At 42.8% G+C, this 18,032-nt stretch overlaps 2 protein-coding genes across 2 annotated transcripts in view; one reads left to right on the plus strand and one right to left on the minus strand.

Moving 5' to 3' along the window:
• The window catches only part of gtf2e2 (general transcription factor IIE, polypeptide 2, beta), a 68,304-nt gene that overhangs the window by 19,795 nt on the left and 30,477 nt on the right, over positions 1 to 18,032 (plus strand). The window contains exon 3 of the mRNA XM_078211812.1: positions 15,464 to 15,549. Coding sequence (XP_078067938.1) covers positions 15,464 to 15,549 — 86 coding nt within the window. The remainder of the gene's footprint in view (positions 1 to 15,463; positions 15,550 to 18,032) is intronic.
• smim18 (small integral membrane protein 18) lies at positions 5,543 to 5,848 on the minus strand. Its single transcript, XM_078211852.1, has one exon. It carries the CDS (start codon positions 5,846 to 5,848, stop codon positions 5,543 to 5,545), a length of 306 nt encoding a protein of 101 aa, XP_078067978.1.

Raw genomic sequence — 18,032 nt, forward strand, 5'->3', positions numbered from 1 at the left:
AGTTGGGAAGTTATGTTTCAGTTATACAGAACACTACTGAGACCACATCCTGGAGTATTGTGTACAGCAATGGTCGCCTTATTTAAGAAAGGATCTAAATGCATTGGGAGCAGTTCAGAGACTAATACCTGGAATGGATGGGTTGACTTATGATGAAAGGTTGGACAGGCTAGGTTTGTAGCCACTGGACTTTAGAAGAGCAAGAGGCAACTTAATTCAAACATATAAGATCCGAAGGAGTCTTGACAGGGTGGACGCGGAGTGGATGTTCTTGGGAGAATCTAGAACTAGGGATCACAGTCACCCATTTAAAAAGGAAATGAGAAATTATTTCTGAGGGTCATGAGTCTTTGGAACTCTCTTCCTGAAAAGGCGATAGAAGCAGAGTGTTTGAATATTTTTAAGGTAGAGGTAAATGGATTCTTGCTAGACAAGTGGATGAAAGGTTAAATGTGGGATTGAGGTTACAATTGGATCAGCCATGATTTTATTGAATGGTAGAGCTGGCTCACAGAGCAAAGTGGCCTACTCCTAATTTGTATCTTCCTATTAGCCTTGGTGAGTTACTGTAGTGCACCTTGTAGCTGGTACATACTATTGCTTGGTGGTGGTGGATGGGATTCCAGTTGAGCCAGCTGCTTTGTTCTGGATAGTATTGAGATTCTCGAGAGTTGTTGAAGTTGCACTCACTCAGGCAAGTGGAAAGTATTCTGTCGCAATCCTGACTTGTGTCTTATAGGTGGTGGTTAGGCTTTGGGAGGTGGGATACTCTCTGCAAATTTCCCAGCCTCTGTCTTGCTTTTGTAGTTATAGAGTTATGCGGCTGCTCCAGTTTAGTTTCTGGTCAACAGTAATCCCCAGGACATTGATAGTTGGGGTTTCAGTGATGGTAAAAATGCCATTGAATGTCATGGGAAGATCGTTAGATTCCCTTTTTGTTGGAAATGGTCATTGCCTGGTGCTTGTGTGGTGCAAATGTTACCTGCCACTTATCAGCTCAAGTCTAAATGTTGTCCAGGTCTTGCTGCATATGGATATAGACTGCTTCAGTGTCTGAGCGGTCGTGAATGATGCTGACCTTTGTGCAATCATTAGCGAAAATCCTTACTCCTGAGCTTATGATGGAGAGAAGGAAGCAGCTGACGATACTTGGATCTAGGACAGTACCCTAAGGATTTCCTGCAGCGGATACTAGGACCGAGATGATTATGGAATACTTTCCAGCTGGATGAATGCAACTCCAACAACACTCGAGAAGCTTGACAACCTCCAGGACAAAGTAGCCCACTTAATTGACACTTCATCCCCTATCTTAAACAATCAATCACATTCTATGAATGAATTGTGCCTTTGGGCAGGATCAGATTCTCTGCTCTGACCTGGGTAGCCTATAGTGCAGTTAGGGAGGGAGTTTCAGGAATTTAAGCCTGAGACAGTGATATAGTTCCAAATCAAGATATTGTATAGTTAGAGGGGAACTTGCAGGTGGTGGTGTTCCAGTGCATACACTGCCCTTGCCCTTGTGGTAGTTGAAGTTGTGGGTTTGAATGGTGCTGTCAAAGGATGTTTGGTCATTTGCATGTATATAATATGTACTGCGGCTGTTGTGGTGGGGGAAGTGAATGTTTAAGCTGATGGGTGGGAGTGCCGATCGAGCAGGATAAGTACAAAGGACAAGAAAAGTCCGAGTCTATGGGGAAAGAGCAGAAGGGAGTCAGATTTCAGTTGCTCCTTCAAAGAGCAAACAAATGTCCCTCTCTGCTACATTGACCCATGATTCTACGCATCAGGTCAAGGTAATTGAGTACACTCAATTTGTACCTTAACAAAATCATTGTTTTGTCACCTACAATGGCCCTCTTCTTTCTCTTTCACTGTTACCTCTGGTGTTCCCGCAAGGATCTATCTTTGGCTCCCTTCTTTGTTTTTTTGACTTTGGCTCCATGCTGTAGACTATTTATAGTCTACACCATGGAGCCATAGTCTTGCTGCAGACTATTTATAGTCTACAGCATGGAAACAGGCCCTTTGATCCAACTTGTCCATGCCACCCAGTTTTTACCATTAAGCTAGTCCCAATTGCCCGTGTTTGGCCCATATCCCTCTGTACCAATCTTACCCATGTAACTGTCTAAATGCTTTTTAAAAGACAAAATTGTACCTGCCTCTACTATAGCAACTCGTTCCTGACACACGCTACTTTGAGAAAAAATTGCTCCTCTGGATCCTTTTATAGCTCTCCCCTCTCATCTTAAACCTATGCCCTCTAGTTTTAGACTCCCCTACCCTTTTTTTCCCTACATGCTGTCCCACGAAAATACCATCTGAAAATGTTTATGCTGATGACACCTAACTAACTCTCCACCACCTTCCCTGACTTCTTTACTATCTCTCAATTATTGGACTTTTTGTCCGACCTCTAAGACTAGACAAGCAGAAATTTCCTGCAATTAAATATTGGGAAGACTTATGCTATTGTCCTTTGTCCTTGACACAAACGCCATTCACCATGTCTCATCCTTCTCTCTGGCAACTGTCTGTTACTGAACCAAATTGTTCATTGCCTTGGTGTCTTTTTGATCTTGCTGTGTCTTTGCCAACTATCTATGTCCATCACTAAGCTTTACTATTTTCACTCCTGTAATATTGCCAAGCTTCGTCCCTGTTTGAGCTCATCTGCTCATCTGAAACATAGGTGCATAGGTTTGTTACCCCTGGACATAACCTTTCTATCTACTTTTCTGGCTGGCCTCCCATATTTCATAATCTATAAAGTTGAAGTCATCCAAACCTCTGCTGCCTAGTCATAACTTGCACCAAGTCCTATTCACCTATCATCCCTTGATTAAGTAAATTTTTGAATTCAATTTTCTTATCCTGTTTAAAAATTCTTCTGTGGCTTCTCCCCTACCTACCTATCAGGTTCCCCGCAAGGCTGTGTCCTCAGCCCCTTACTACACTCCTTATGCACTTGTGGCCAAATTCCGCTCCAACTCCATTTTTAAGTTTGCCAATGACACCACCATAATGGGTTGGACCTCAAACAATGACGAGGCGGAGTACAGGAAAGAGATAGAGAATCTGGTGAAATGGTGTGACGACAATAATCTCTGCCTTAATGTCAATAAAATAAAGGAGATGGTCATTGCTTTCAGGTAGTGTAGTGGAGGACATGCCCCTGTCGACATCAACGGTGATGAAGTGGAAATGGTTGAGAGCTTCAAATTTCTAGGTATCCAAATCACCAACAACCTGTCCTGGTCCCTCCACACTGACACTATAGTTAAGAAAACCCACCAATCTACTTTCTCAGGAGACTCAGGAGGAAATTTGGCATGTCCGCTAATATTCTCACCAATTTTTACAGATATACCATCAAAAGCATTCTTTCTGGATGTATCACAGCTTGGTATGGTTCCTGCTCTGACCAAGACAGCAAGAAACTACATAAGGTTGTGAACGTAGCCCAGTCCATCACGCAAACCAGCCTCCCACCCATTGACTCCGTTTACACTTCCCGCTGCCTTTGAAAAGCAACCAGCATAATCAAGGGCCCCACGCATCCCAGGCATACTCTCTTCCACAGGAAAAAACTACAAAAATCTGAGATCACTTGCCAACCGACTCAAGAACAGCTTCTTCCTTACGGCCATTAGACTTTTGAATGGATCTACCATATATTAAGCTGATATTTCTCTACACTCTAGCTATGATTATAACACTATATTCTGCACTCTCTCCTTTCCATCTCCCCATGTAGTCTATGAGTGGTATGTTTTGTCTGTAAAGTGCAAGAAAAAATACTTGTCACATGTATTAGCATAGAGTGAAAATAATAAATCAAATCTAATCAACTATCTCTGTAACCTCCTCCAACCTTGAGATATTTGTGTAAATCCATTTCTGGTCTTTTACGAAATCGAGGTTTTATTCTGCTGTTGACATGCTTGCCTTCAGCTGCCAAAGCCAATTGGGAATTCCCTCTTAAACTCCAATAACTCTAATTATCTACCTTTTCTCTTTTAAGATGTTCCTTAAAACTTGCCTTCTAGTCCAAAATCTGCCCTAATGTTTCATTATGTAGCATGGTGTCAGATCTTTTATAACTCCTGTAAAGCACCTTGCATGTTTTACTATATTGAAGTCTCAGTATAAATACAAGATGTGTTTTTGTTTCAATCAGTTCATATGGAAGACCATATGAATCTCCACTGGTATCCAGCAGAGGTTTTGCCATGGTAAACAATCTTTGTATTATTGTAGTTTTGTCCTGTTCCTTCCAGGCATATCTGGAGGTGAATCTCATTAAAGATGCCTGCCTTTCCCTTCAGAGCTCTTATCTTTAGGGATGCCCACTATATTGTAATGCTACAGATCCAGCTATTCACCCAGATCCTCTATGGTATTTCTATAAGGTTAATTTTGGTGCCTCAATGCAAGTTTGATAAGTGCCATGTTATAACTACGTGCAATCAATATGTAAGTATGCTGATGCATCATTGCTTTTTTTGGCACTACTGCTATATTCTCCCACCACATGCACACTTGTACCATTATCTGTTTGTTGTTCACTGAACATTTACCACTTTTAATTAACTCCATCTAAATGTTGTGGCTCTTAATCTCTGTGTAAACATTTATGGCAGAGAAATTTCAGTACTCCCATTTTACTCTGAGACTTTGGAATCAAATCACTATAAAATGCCTTTCTCTACAACAGAGTAACCTGAATCTGCTGTCTGAGTATTCTCAATTTAGAGATGGTTAGTCCTAATTCAAAACACTCAACTGCTCAGTTATCTTTGAATCTCTTTGTGATTGTCAATAATGGTGGGTCTTTAGATTAATCCTTTTTAGTATGAAGTTCGTGATAAGCACATAATTAATGCTCTGTTAATAAACTGACCGAATCGATTACATTCAATATTCTTAAGATTGTCGTCTCTGTACGTACGAATATTCTTATAGGGATGGGTCACAGGCTATATCATCTTGACTGCTTGGGCTAGACCCGTACAAAACGAGTAAAAGTTTTTAAAATATGCTATACTTCTATAAGGTTAATTTTGGTGCCTAAATGCAAGTTTGATAAGTACCATGTTATAGCTACATGCAATCAGTATATTAGTACATTGATGCATCATTGCTATTTTTGGCACTACTGGTATATTCTCCCACCTCATGTAACTTGTACCATTTTTCTGTTTGTTGTTCACTGAACATTTTCCACTTATTAACTGCATCTAACTGTAGTGGATCTTAATGTCTGTGTAGACATTTATGGCAGAGGAACTTCAGTACTCTCATTTTAATCTGAGACTTTGGAATCAAATCACTTTGAAAATGTCTTTCTCTCTGACAGAGTTTGGAGACTTTTAATTCCATTAACCTTTTCTAATAAGACTGTGACCAATTTAACTATTTTGTCCAATACTTACAGACTAACGCCAGGGTCAAGACTTTTTCATTCCTTTTGATATCAAATGCCAATTAATTTCCAATGAACTTGTTTTATTTTATTTAATAGGTAATGAACCATTTTCTATACCATTTCAACTTTATGTCTTTTCATGGTACTCAATACAGTTCTTGCAGCGTGGGGTTCATTTTCCAGGCCTTCTACACTTTTGTTCTTTGCACAAACGCAGCAAGGGAGCAACTCATGGAGGAACGCTAATAAAACCAGGCTAATTATAGTGAGAACGAACAGCAGTAAAATGAGAAAGAAAGCAATCTTCCAGCTGTCATGGAATAGCTCCATCTGCTGAACTTGGAATTCAGTGTCTTGATAGATAGATGTAGGATTGTTGATCAAGTACCAGGTTTGACTGAAGTTATATGCTGCCATGTTTGGAAATTGGATGATCCGAGCTCTTCTACAACTCAGGAATGCAGACCTACAAAAAGATAGAAATATAGTGTGATTGCCAGTAGTGACAGTTATTGCTTATTATATACTGTAACTTTAGGTCCCTCACTTCTTTGTGAGCATTGAACTAGCATTAGTTATCTGGTTTAATGAGAATGAATGTAGAAGAACACACCAGGTGCATGAGGTGCTAACTCAGTAACTTACTACATGAATGCTAAACAGTGGTAACAGCATGATTTTGACAGTTAAGCAATCCCATAATTAAGTCAACGTTCTGCAGTGTTGCCACATCCAATCTCAAATCGTGTTGGACAATTCAGCAACTGATGGGAGTGGCAACTACATGATTGTCTCCATCTTCAAGCTTAGCAAAGCCTAACATGGGTGTAAAAGACTATGCTGTGTGTTCATAACGATCTTCAGCTGGATGTGCATTATGGGCGCGAACCTGATGATGTCGCTGGCGAGGGACGGAGAAGGACTGAAATCGCAATCTCGCTGGTGAGATCTGTGACTTCCGGAACTTGAGCCCCTGCTGGCATTCTTATAGAATGGTGGGAGTGGGCTCAAGATCGCCCCCTACATTTCTAGCTGGTTTTCTCTTGCTAAGATTGGATAGAGGAGCAAAGTGATCTGGAGGTACAGTAAATGTAGTAATGCAGGTTAATAAGGCCACTTAAAAAAAAGCAAACCAAGCATTTTAGTTCATCGCCAGAGGGGAAAAAATTTGAGAAATAAAAAAATTATATTAAATCTTAGTTAACCACATATCATGGAAACCTAGATTGATGTAGTGCAGAAGGAGGCTTTCGGGCTGCTCTACCTTGGTCTTCGGACCCCCTCCTCCTTTCCCTCCCACTGATCTGAGGCGGAGTGGCCGCGGACCTCCTCCTTTCCCTCCCACTGATCTCAGGCGGAGTGGCAGCGGACCTCCTCCTTTCCCTCCCACTGATCTCAGGCGGAGTGGCAGCGGCCCTCCCCACTTTCCCTCCCACTGATCTCAGGCAGATTGGCAGCGGACCTCCCCCTTTCCCTCCCACTGATCTCAGGCGGAGTGGCAGCGGACCTCCTCACTTTCCTTCCCACTGATCTCAGGCAGAGTGGCAGCGGCCCTCCCCACTTTCCCTCCCACTGATCTCAGGCAGATTGGCAGCGGACCTCCTCCTTTCCCTCCCACTGATCTCAGGCGGAGTGGCAGCGGACCTCCTCACTTTCCTTCCCACTGATCTCAGGCAGAGTGGCAGCGGCCCTCGCCACTTTCCCTCCCACTGATCTCAGGCAGATTGGCAGCGGACCTCCTCCTTTCCCTCCCACTGATCTCAGGCAGATTGGCAGCGGACCTCCTCCTTTCCCTCCCACTGATCTCAGGCAGATTGGCAGCGGACCTCCTCCTTTCCCTCCCACTGATCTCAGGCGGAGTGGCAGCGGACCTCCTCCTTTCCCTCCCACTGATCTTAGGCGGAGTGGCAGCGGCCCTCCCCACTTTCCCTCCCACTGACCTCAGGCAGAGTGGCAGCGGCCCTCCCCACTTTCCCTCCCACTGATCTCAGGCAGAGTGGCCGCGGACCTCCCCCTTCGCCCCCATTGATCTCAGATGGAGTCGCAGTGGAACCCCCCCCCCCCCCCCCCCCCACCACCAAAAAACCGACCTCAAGCAGAGTCATCGGACATTCGGCGCTTACCTCCTCACTAACTGGAGCACCCAAATCGGAATTTTGTGGAACATGTCTGTTTCGTGCTGTTTCTGGGTGGGCGAATGCAGTGGTAAATGGGGAAGTGCCGGTAAGGTTGGGTGTGTAGCCCATTAAGTCCATTTAAATGCATGCAAATGCATTTAAATGGCCGTCGCGCCCATTTCAGGCACTGTCCCGATCGCGGTCATTTTCGGGCCTTGGTAAAGGAGGAACAGGCACGGAGGTAGACGCAGATCGCACTACTCGCCTGACACTCAATTTTACCAAGTTTTCGTGCCTGAAAACAGGCGCAACGCGATGATAAAGTTGGTACCTCAGTGTCCACCGTATTCTGCTTGTGATTGTCTTAAGTCTGCCCTTGGGGCACATGAAGCGTCAGCAACCAATCAAAATCGGGCATGATTTTCAATGTCTCCTTTAAACCTCCGCTTAACCTTTTCTGCTCTAAAGAGTAGAAATCCAGCTCATCTGATCCCCCATAATTGTATCATAGAACATAGAACAGTACAGCACAGAACAGAACAGGCCCTTCGGCCCACGATGTTGTGCCGAGCTTTATCTGAAACCAAGATCAAGCTATCCCACTCCCTATCATCCTGGTGTGCTCCATGTGCCTATCCAATAACCGCTTAAATGTTCCTAAAGTGTCTGACTCCACTATCACTGCAGGCAGTCCATTCCACACCCCAACCACTCTCTGCGTAAAGAACATACTTCTGATATCCTTCCTATATCTCCCACCATGAACCCTATAGTTATGTCCCCTTGTAATAGCTCCATCCACCCGAGGAAATAGTCTTTGAACGTTCACTCTATCTATCCCCTTCATCATTTTATAAACCTCTATTAAGTCTCCCCTCAGCCTCCTCTGCTCCAGAGAGAACAGCCCTAGCTCCCTCAACCTTTCCTCATAATCGTATCCTTGGTGTCATTCTAATAAATCTCATCTGTACCCTCTTCAACACTTTAACATCCTTACTAAAGTATGGTCCATTACATTCACACTGCAATGAAGCTACAGTGAAAATCCCCTAGTCACTACACTCCGACGACTGTTCAGGTACACTGAGGGAGAATTTCTAGCATGGTCAGTGCACCTGACCAGCACGTTTTTCAGACTGTGGGAGGAATCCGGAGTAGCCGAAGGAAACCCATGCAGACGCAGGGAGAACGTGCAGACTCCACACAGACATTGACGCAAGCTGGGAAACGAACCCGGCAGCAGCGCTAACCACTGTGCTGCCCTGTAAGAGAAATCTGTATGTTTTCATGTTGTGAGAGATGACACTGCACTGCAATAACATGGGATCTTTCATTACTCATCATTTTAGTTCACTTGCTTCAAGTTTTTTATTAGTTTTCAACATATTTCTTTTGTGAGGTAGCACATTTGTGAAGATAGTAACTTTTTGACCATTGTTTTTGTTTGCCTGGTGATATTTCTTATTGATTTTGTCATTTTTGATGAACAAGCAATGTGTACACAACAAATCTCTGGGCACTACATTTGAATTAAGTACATAAAGAAAAAAGTTTAATGTGGCATCCCTTGAATTATGGCTTTGTTCAGTAGGCATAAGAAAGTAGACCCTATGACCCAGTAATGGGGGGCAAAACAAAGCTGCTGTCTTAAGGAAGGTGCACTGCATCAAATGTGATGAGTATGTGGATCCAATAACCCAGGCCAGGAAAGGTAAAGAGTTGCAGATTCACCTGCATCCTGTATTGCACCATTCTCATTACTTAGAACATGCTTGATAGGACAGTCACGTCCCTCCACATAGTCATTTCAGTTTTAGCAGCACCATCATCCTGTTTAAGTGAGCTTCACCACCTCAGTCTATTATCTGTCACTGTCACTTCCCCAAAGCCATGTGTATTGTGATCCCATTTCTCGCCAGTTCATTCAGTTCTCAAAACGCAGGAAAGTTATGGTTAATACCTCTGCAGTTTCTTCCCTTACTTTCCTTGGCAAACCAAGATGCCTCCCAGACCAAGTGACTTATGGCAGTTTCGAAGCATCTTGTATCAAGGTCAGAAATGTCATTATGTGCAACTGTAACAAAGTTAAGCTATCCCTTCTTCAACATCTCCACTGTATAATCATAAAATTGTGGCAGATGTGGCACCAATGGCACAGTGCCCTATTTTATGGGTCCATCGAACTGCTTTCCCGCCTGAGTGGCCCATAAAATCCAGCCCCTGAATTAGTGTTTCGTTCTTGCACTCCTCTTTAGAGCTACAGCTTGCTTACTTGCAAGACATCAAGCCATAAAGGTTTCTTTAACGTGTGCTTTGTTTATCACCTACATTAAATATATCAGCAAATTTTCATCAAGCATTAAGAAAAAGAAAGCTCATTCTGCAGTTATATTTTAACAAACCCATGTTTGAACATAAAAAGAAGCGGAAGTAGGCCATCCTAAGCCTGTTCCTGCTATTCAGTAAGATCAAGGTTGATCCTCCACCTTCGCTACATCTTCATGCACTATCCCCCACCCCTTGAATCATTTAGAGTCCAAAAATGTGCCAATCTCTGAGTATACTCAAAAAATATCCTAACACAAATGTGAATTGTCTTTATTTCAAGAACTATAAACAATGATAGTCAAGATATTTAACCAATTTATTTTAAATAGATTAATGCCTCTATTAAAATAGCAAAATTTTAGACATTATGAGAATGTGTTAAATTTTCATATGTTAATCCTTGCAGTGTGATTTCTCATTCAATCATCTTCCGACTGCAAATCCCAGTCTGCAGTCTTTGTTCATCTGAATCCTTCCATTTCAGCAGCTTGCAGATTATACTGCAGGACCCAATCGGCAGTATTTCACACACAGTCTGTTTGTCATTTTGAAAGGCCACAAGCCAGCCCTTTAATTCCAGATAGTTGCTCTCAATAGGAATTCAAAAGTGGGTAGCATTCATTTGTTCACTTAGTTATAATGCTGTCAATTGCAAATGCTAACAAATGATCACTCATCTCAAAATTACGAATCATGTAAGCGAATGGAAGGGAACTACAGGCTTTTTTAAAATTTGAGATATTGGATATAATTTCACAAGGTTTCATATTGATACAAGAGTTTCAAAAAATGACTCCTTATACACCTTTCTATTGTCAAATGTAGTACTTTATATCTGCTGGCTTCTCAGTAAATGCTGAATTAGAAAAGAGAGCACATACCTGTCCGGCAAGAGGAGCAATAAGATGTTCTTGTAACAGGAAATACTGTAATGAACTCTGTAAACCTTTCAGCCTATTGCTGAAGACAAGAAGGTGGAACTAGTCTGCTATTGGCCAGAGATGGTATATATTCATTGATATTGATTTTTGTACCATGAGCAAGTTTTTTTTTTAAAATCCTGGTTTGTAACCTTTATCTTCCGTCCATCTCTGCTGCTTTTATATTTTGTGCTCCTTCCATCTCTTCCACTTGGATTCCTGTTTTTTTGGTTTTCTATCTGTATTCTGTTCTCCTTTTTAACCTCTCTTAAATTTCTCTGTTCTGGCATGCCCTGTCCTGTCGAGCATCACTCTGTTTTCTTAATTTTCTCTTGCTATCCACTCCCTTACCTTCGTGCAGACAGTGGTAGGCAATTCAGTTTTTGGAGTCTGTTTTGCAATTCATTTAGATGATGATCTTAACTCCATCTACCCACCTTGTCTGCAATTCGTAATGCCCTTTCCCTTGAGCGTAGCAGGAGAAAAAGGCCCGTTAGTTCCTCATGCCCGTTCAACCAATCAGTGAGATCATGGCCCATTTGTGCCTTTACTCCACAGACTCACCTTTTTCCCCATATCCCAAAGCTTATCAATTTTAGATTTAAAATTAATAATTGATCTAATGTTCATTGCTGGTGACAGGAAGAGTGGTCCAAACTTTTACCATGGAGACTTCTACCATTAGGAAATGTTTCCTAATTTCACTCATGAAAGGCCTGGCTCTAATTTGTACACTATTCCAAAGCCTAACACTAATTCAAAGACTATTTCCTCGGGTGGATGGAGCTATTACAAGGGGGCATAACTATAGGGTTCGTGGTGGGAGATACAGGAAGGATATCAGAGGTAGGTTCTTTATGCAGAGAGTGGTTGGGGTGTGGAATGGACTACCTGCAGTGATAGTGGAATCAGACACTTTAGGAACATTTAAGCGGTTATTGGATAGGCACATGGAGCACACCAGGATGATAGGGAGTGGGATAGCTTGATCTTGGTTTCAGATAAAGCTCGGCACAACATCGTGGGCCGAAGGGCCTGTTCTGTGCTGTACTGTTCTATGTTCTGTTCCAATAGTGCTTGAATCCCCAACCAACATAAATACCATCTGTTTTCCTAAAGGGAATAATATCTTGAAAACTTTGTGCAAATCATAGAATAGAATTCATAGAAGCCCTACAGTGCAGAAAGAGGCCATTCGGCCCATCGAGTCTGCACCGACCACAATCCCACCCCGGCCCTACCCCTTATCCCTACATATTTACCCGCTAATCCCTCTAACCTACGCATCTCAGGACACAAAGGGGCAATTTTAGCATGGCCAATCAACCTAACCCACACAATCTTGCCTTAACCCTCTAAATTCCAGGGAATACAATCCTAGTTTGTTATCTCTCGTAATTTAATCCTTGGAGTCTAGGTATCATTCTGATAAATCTACTCCCTCCAGAGTCAGTATACGTTTCCTAAGACTTTTGTGCTTTGGACCACACTCAGTACTCTATTTTGCATTGCTGAGGTAATAATTCTACCCACTTATATTCTAAGAACAAAGAACAATACAGCACAGGAACAGGCCAACACAGATGCCCCTCTAATCTAATATTTTCTTGCCTTTACATGGTCCATATCCCTGTATTCCCTGCCTATTCATGTATCCATCCAGATGCCTCTTGAACGTTGTTAGAGAATCTGCTTCCACCACCTCCTCCGGCAGCACGTTCCAGGCATTTGCCACCCTCTGTGTGGAAAAACTTTCGCCTTGCATCTCTTTTAAACTTTCCCCCTCTCACTTAACCTATGCCCCTGAGAATTGACCCTGCGAAAAGACTCTGACTATCCACTCTATCCAAGCCTGTCATGCCAGGTCCCCCCTCATCCTCCGATTCAAGTTTGTTCAACCTTTCTTCATAGTCTATATCTTCCAAACCAGGCAACATCCTGGTAAATCTCTGCTGCACCCTTTCCAATGCATCAACATCCTTCCGGTACTGTGGCGACCAGAATTGTACTCAATACTCCAAATGTGGCCTAATCAAAGTCTTGTATAGCTGCACCATGATTTTCTAATTCCTATACTCAATGGCCGGACCGATGAAGGCCAGCATGCCATTTGCCCTTGTGACCACCTTGTCCACCTGAGTTGTCACCTTCTGTGAATTGTGGATCTGCATGACTAGATCCCTCTGTGTGCTAATATTTCTAAGGGCTCTACCATTTACTGTATACTTTCCTCCTGCAGTAGACCTTCCAAATCACATCACCTCACATTTGTCCGGGTTAAATTCCCTCTGCCATCTTTCGGCCCAGGTCTCCAGCCGATTTATATCTTGCTGTATCCTCTGACAATTCTCCTCACTATCCACCATTCCACCAATTTTTGTATCATCTGCAAATGTACTAATCAGACCACCTACATTTTCCTCCAAATCATTTATTTATATATATGTAGAGGCCCCAGCACTGATCCTTGTGGAACAGCGCTTGTCACAGACCGCCAGTTAGAAAAGTAACCTTCCACTGCTACTCTCTGCTTTCTATGCCCAAGTCAGTTTTGTATCCATCTTACCAGTTCACCTCGGACCCCACATGACTTCACATAGAAACCCTACAGTGCAGAAGGAGGCCATTCGGCCCATCGGGTCTGCACTGACAATCCCACCCAGGCCCTATCCCCACTTAGGTTAGAGGGATTAGCAGGGTAACTATCACATCCCGGGACACTAAGGGTTAATTTAGCATGTCCAATCAACTTAACCCGCACATCTTTGGACTGTGGAAAGAAACCAGAACACCCAGAGGAAACCCATGCAAACACGGGGAGAATGTGTAAACTCCACACGGTCAGTGACCCAAGTCGGGAATCGAACCCAGGTCTCTGGAGCTGTGAGGCAGGAGTGCTAACCACCATGCTGCTTTCTGCATCGCCTTCTGCATCGCCCTGCCACGAGGAACCTTATCAAAGGTTTTACTAAAGTTCACATATACAACCTCCACTGCCCCGCCCTGGTCAATTTTTCTTGTCACTTCCTCAAAGAACTCAAGTTTGTGAGACACGACCTCCCCTTCACAAAACCATGCTGCCTATCGTAATAAGCCTATTCTCTTCCAGATGTGAGTACATCCTGTCCCTAAGAATCTTCTCCAATAATTTTCCCACCACTGATGTAAGGCTCATGGGCCTGTAATTTCCCGGATTGTCTCTTCTGCCCTTCTTAAACAGAGGAACAATGTTAGCTACTCTCCAATCCTCTGGTGCAGCACCTGTGACTAAAGAGGATACAAAGATTTTCGCCAAGGCCTCAGTAATTTCTTCCCTCGCCTCTCTCAGTATTCTGGGATAGACCCTATCTGGCCCTGGGGACTTGTCCACCTTAATGTTTTTCAATACCTCCCCTCTTTTTATCTTGGCATGTCCTAGAATGTCAACATCCTCCTTTCTTTTATCCTCCTTCCTAAACTCATCCACCACATCCTTCTCCTTTGTGAATACTGATGCAAAGTACTCGTTAAGTACCTCACCCACCTCATCTGGCTCCACACACACATTCCCTCCATTGTCCTTGAGTAGACCTACCCTTTCTTTAGCTACCTCTTCCTCCTTATATACACATAAAAAGCCTTGGGATTCTCCTTAATCCTACCTGCCAAGAGTATTTCATGGCCCCTTTCAGTCCTCCGAAGTCCCTGTTTAAGCTCTTTCCTGCTATCTTTCCATTCCTCAAAAGCCTTATCCATTTTCAATTTCCTGAAATGTATGTATGCCTCCTTTGTCTTTTTCACTAAGCTCACAGTCTCTCTTGTCATCCAGGGTTCCTGAATCTTGCCATCATTATCCTTCATTTTTACAGGGACATACTTGTCCTGAATTGTTAATAACTGACTTTTAAAAGACTCCCACATATCGGATGTAGATTTACCCTCAAACAGCTGCCCCCAGTCTACATTTCCTAGCTCCCGTCTAATATTGTCATAGTTAGCATTCCCCCAGTTTAGTATTTTCACTCTGGGACTACATCTATCCTTTTCTACAAGTATCTTGAAACTTATGGAATCTAGTATTCTCGATTTAAGGCCAGCATTCCATTATTAGCATTTTCATTTATTTTCTACATTAATGTTCTGTGTACCTGGACCTAGTGTAATAACAGCAGTATGTACCACATACAAGTTGCAATGAGACAATTTGCCATGGCTCCTTCAAAACCACCTTTCAAACCTGCAACCTCCCAACACCTAGACGGACAAGGGCAACAGATGCTTGGGAACACCACTAACAGCAACTTCCCCTCCAAGCCACGCACTATCTTGACTCGGAACTATGTCACCATTCCTTTACTGTCACTGGGTCAAACTCCCTTCCTAACAGTACTTTAGGTGTACCTGCTGGACTGCAATCATTCATGTAAGTGGCTCACCACCATTTCCTCGAGAGTAATTCAGAATGGGCAACAAATGCTGGCCATGCCAATGACACTCACATTGCATGAAAGAAGTTTTTTTTTAATGTCTGAATCCTCCAATAAAACTACCAAACTACAAAAAAATCCAACAGCTCAGCAGGATTTCTTTTTGTTTTGATTTAGGAATCAGCAACATAGTAGAATGCTGGCATTGTTTTGTATCTTTACTTTTTGGAAAAAAAAATAATTTACCCTGTTCTTTTACAGAAAATGGATCTTTCGCATATAGAGCGCTTCCAGGGAGTGCTGGGTACAAGTTTGGAGTGCTTGCTAAAATAGTTAACTACATGAAGGTAATTGGCTTTCGTAACTTTCTACTGGGACTAGTAATTAACTTTTGTACCTTAACCTAAAATGGGCAATGAATATTTTGAAGTTTGCACATTTTTGTAGTGGGAACAAAAACTAATTGACAGCTGCCAAGTTTCTGTGTCAATCTCTCAGAAAAATCTTTTCCAAATCAGTTACAATTGAACTTTCTGAATCCTAACTGCCTAAATTTTGGCACTGCTGTTGCCACATTACTTTTGCACTGTCAATTTGATGAACCACTATCTCGTGTCTACATTTGATGCCGCTGTCCCCTTTATTTTGATCAATTTCGCTGGATGACTTGCATCTCAACTTACTCGCATCCAGGGGAAACAAACTTGATTATATCCAGTACACAACTAATGTAGCTGGATCGTAAGTCTTGGCATGCTGCATGCTTCTTTACCAAAACTGCTGATCATTGTAGAGAGCCCAAGGTAATCCCTGGCTTCATTTTTCTGCTACCAAATTATCAGTATGAATTTCTTTCCCCATTCCCTCTGCCCCTACCTCGAACAAAGGAATGAAGTTCATGGAAGAAGTCATTAAGACCACTCATTTGCTGCCCCTGTTGATTCCCTTCCATTTTGTTTGCTCCATGCTGATGGCGTTGTAAATAGTTTCCTCTCATGGGTGTGACGATACTGTGCCTTTAAGAAAAATATTTTAATCATGTTGCTCTGCAGAATGTTTTAGCATTTTGTCGAGCAGTGTTGTCTATAGCGTTGGCGTTAAGAAGGTTGAGGGGAGATCTTATAGAGACATATAAGATAATGAAGGGGCTAGACAGGGTAGAAGCAGCGAGGTTATTTCCACTTACAATGGAAACAAGAACTAGGGGGCATAGCCTCAAAATACGGGGGAGTCAATTTAGAACAGAGTTGAGGAGGAACTTCTTCTCCCAGAGGGTAGTGAATCTTTGGAATTCTCTGCCCAGTGAAGCAGTAGAGGCCACCTCGTTAAAATGTGTTTAAGTCACAGATAGATAGATTTTTAACCATTAAGGGAATTAAGGGTTATGGGGAGCAGGCGGGTAAGTGGAACTGAACCCACTATCAGATCAGCCATGATCTTATTGAATGGCGGAGCAAGTTTGAGCGGCTATTATTACTGAAGCAGTATAATTGACATCATCGTTGTTTTAATCTGAACTAATGTAGTGTTCTGTGGTTTTAATGTTCTCCCAGAATTGCAGAGTAGAGCTTGGTTTGGACTAACTGACAGGTCACTTGATATGACTGGGGACAGCTATTTTTCACAGAGCAGTCCAGTCTTAGTTTTGCTTCTAGAAGTTGCTCGAGGCTGAGAGAGACAGCAGTGTTTTTTCTCCTCTCTGGAGTTGGAGATTCTGTTGTCTGGGTGGCTGTTTTTAGAAGCTGCCTTGGAATGGGTTTACCTCTGAGGTTTTGCTGTTTGGAGGATGTACCCTCCTCTGAAAACTGCTGTTGGGTTCGCTGTCCAGAAGTGTTAAAAAGCTGGAAATCTGGCTTCACGTGAGCATACTTGTTTTGGGGCTAACTAAGGCTGAAGAAAGGTGTATGTCTGTGGGATAGTGCTCGACACTGGAACAACAGAGATAACTAGCTCTTAAGTGTTATACTGTGGTGTTTAAGTCCTGTAATTGGTAAAAGTTATGCTAATTCTTTTTGTTATCTTCTAATTGTGTTCTTAAATTTTGTTTTATAAAGGCTTCCTAGTCGGTCATTTGAATCATACCTGGAGTGAAACATCTTTTTGCTCATCAATGCCAAAATCAAATGTAAAACTTAGGGTCTAGGCTAACTTCACATAAGAACATAAGAAATAGGAGCAGGAGTAGGCCATCTAGCCGCTCAAGCCTGCTCCGCCATTCAATAAGATCATGGCTGATCTGATAGTGGGTTCAGTTCCACTTACCCGCCTGCTCCCCATAACCCTTAATTCCCTTAATGGTTAAAAATCTATCTATCTGTGACTTAAACACATTTTAACGAGGTGGCATCTACTGCTTCACTGGGCAGAGAATTCCAAAGATTCACTACCCTCTGGGAGAAGAAGTTCCTCCTCAACTCTGTTCTAAATTGACTCCCCTGTATTTTGAGGCTATGCCCCCTAGTTCTTGTTTCCATTGTAAGTGGAAATAACCTCGCTGCTTCTACCCTGTCTAGCCCCTTCATTATCTTATATGTCTCTATAAGATCTCCCCTCAACCTTCTAAACTCCAATGAGTACAGGCCCAGTCTACTCAATCTCTCCTCATAAGCTAACCCCCTCATCTCCAGAATCAACCTGGTGAACCTTCTCTGTACCCCCTCCAAAGCTAATATATCCTTTCTTAACTAAGGGGACCAAAATTGTACACAGTACTCTAGGTGCGGCCTCACCAGTACCCTGTACAGTTGCAGCATGACCTCCCTGCTTTTATACTCCATCCCCCTCGCGATAAAGGCCAACATTCCATTTGCCTTCTTGATTACCTGCTGCA

The sequence above is a fragment of the Mustelus asterias genome, chromosome 1 (genome assembly GCF_964213995.1).
Source record: "Mustelus asterias chromosome 1, sMusAst1.hap1.1, whole genome shotgun sequence".
Classification (NCBI taxonomy): domain Eukaryota; kingdom Metazoa; phylum Chordata; class Chondrichthyes; order Carcharhiniformes; family Triakidae; genus Mustelus; species Mustelus asterias.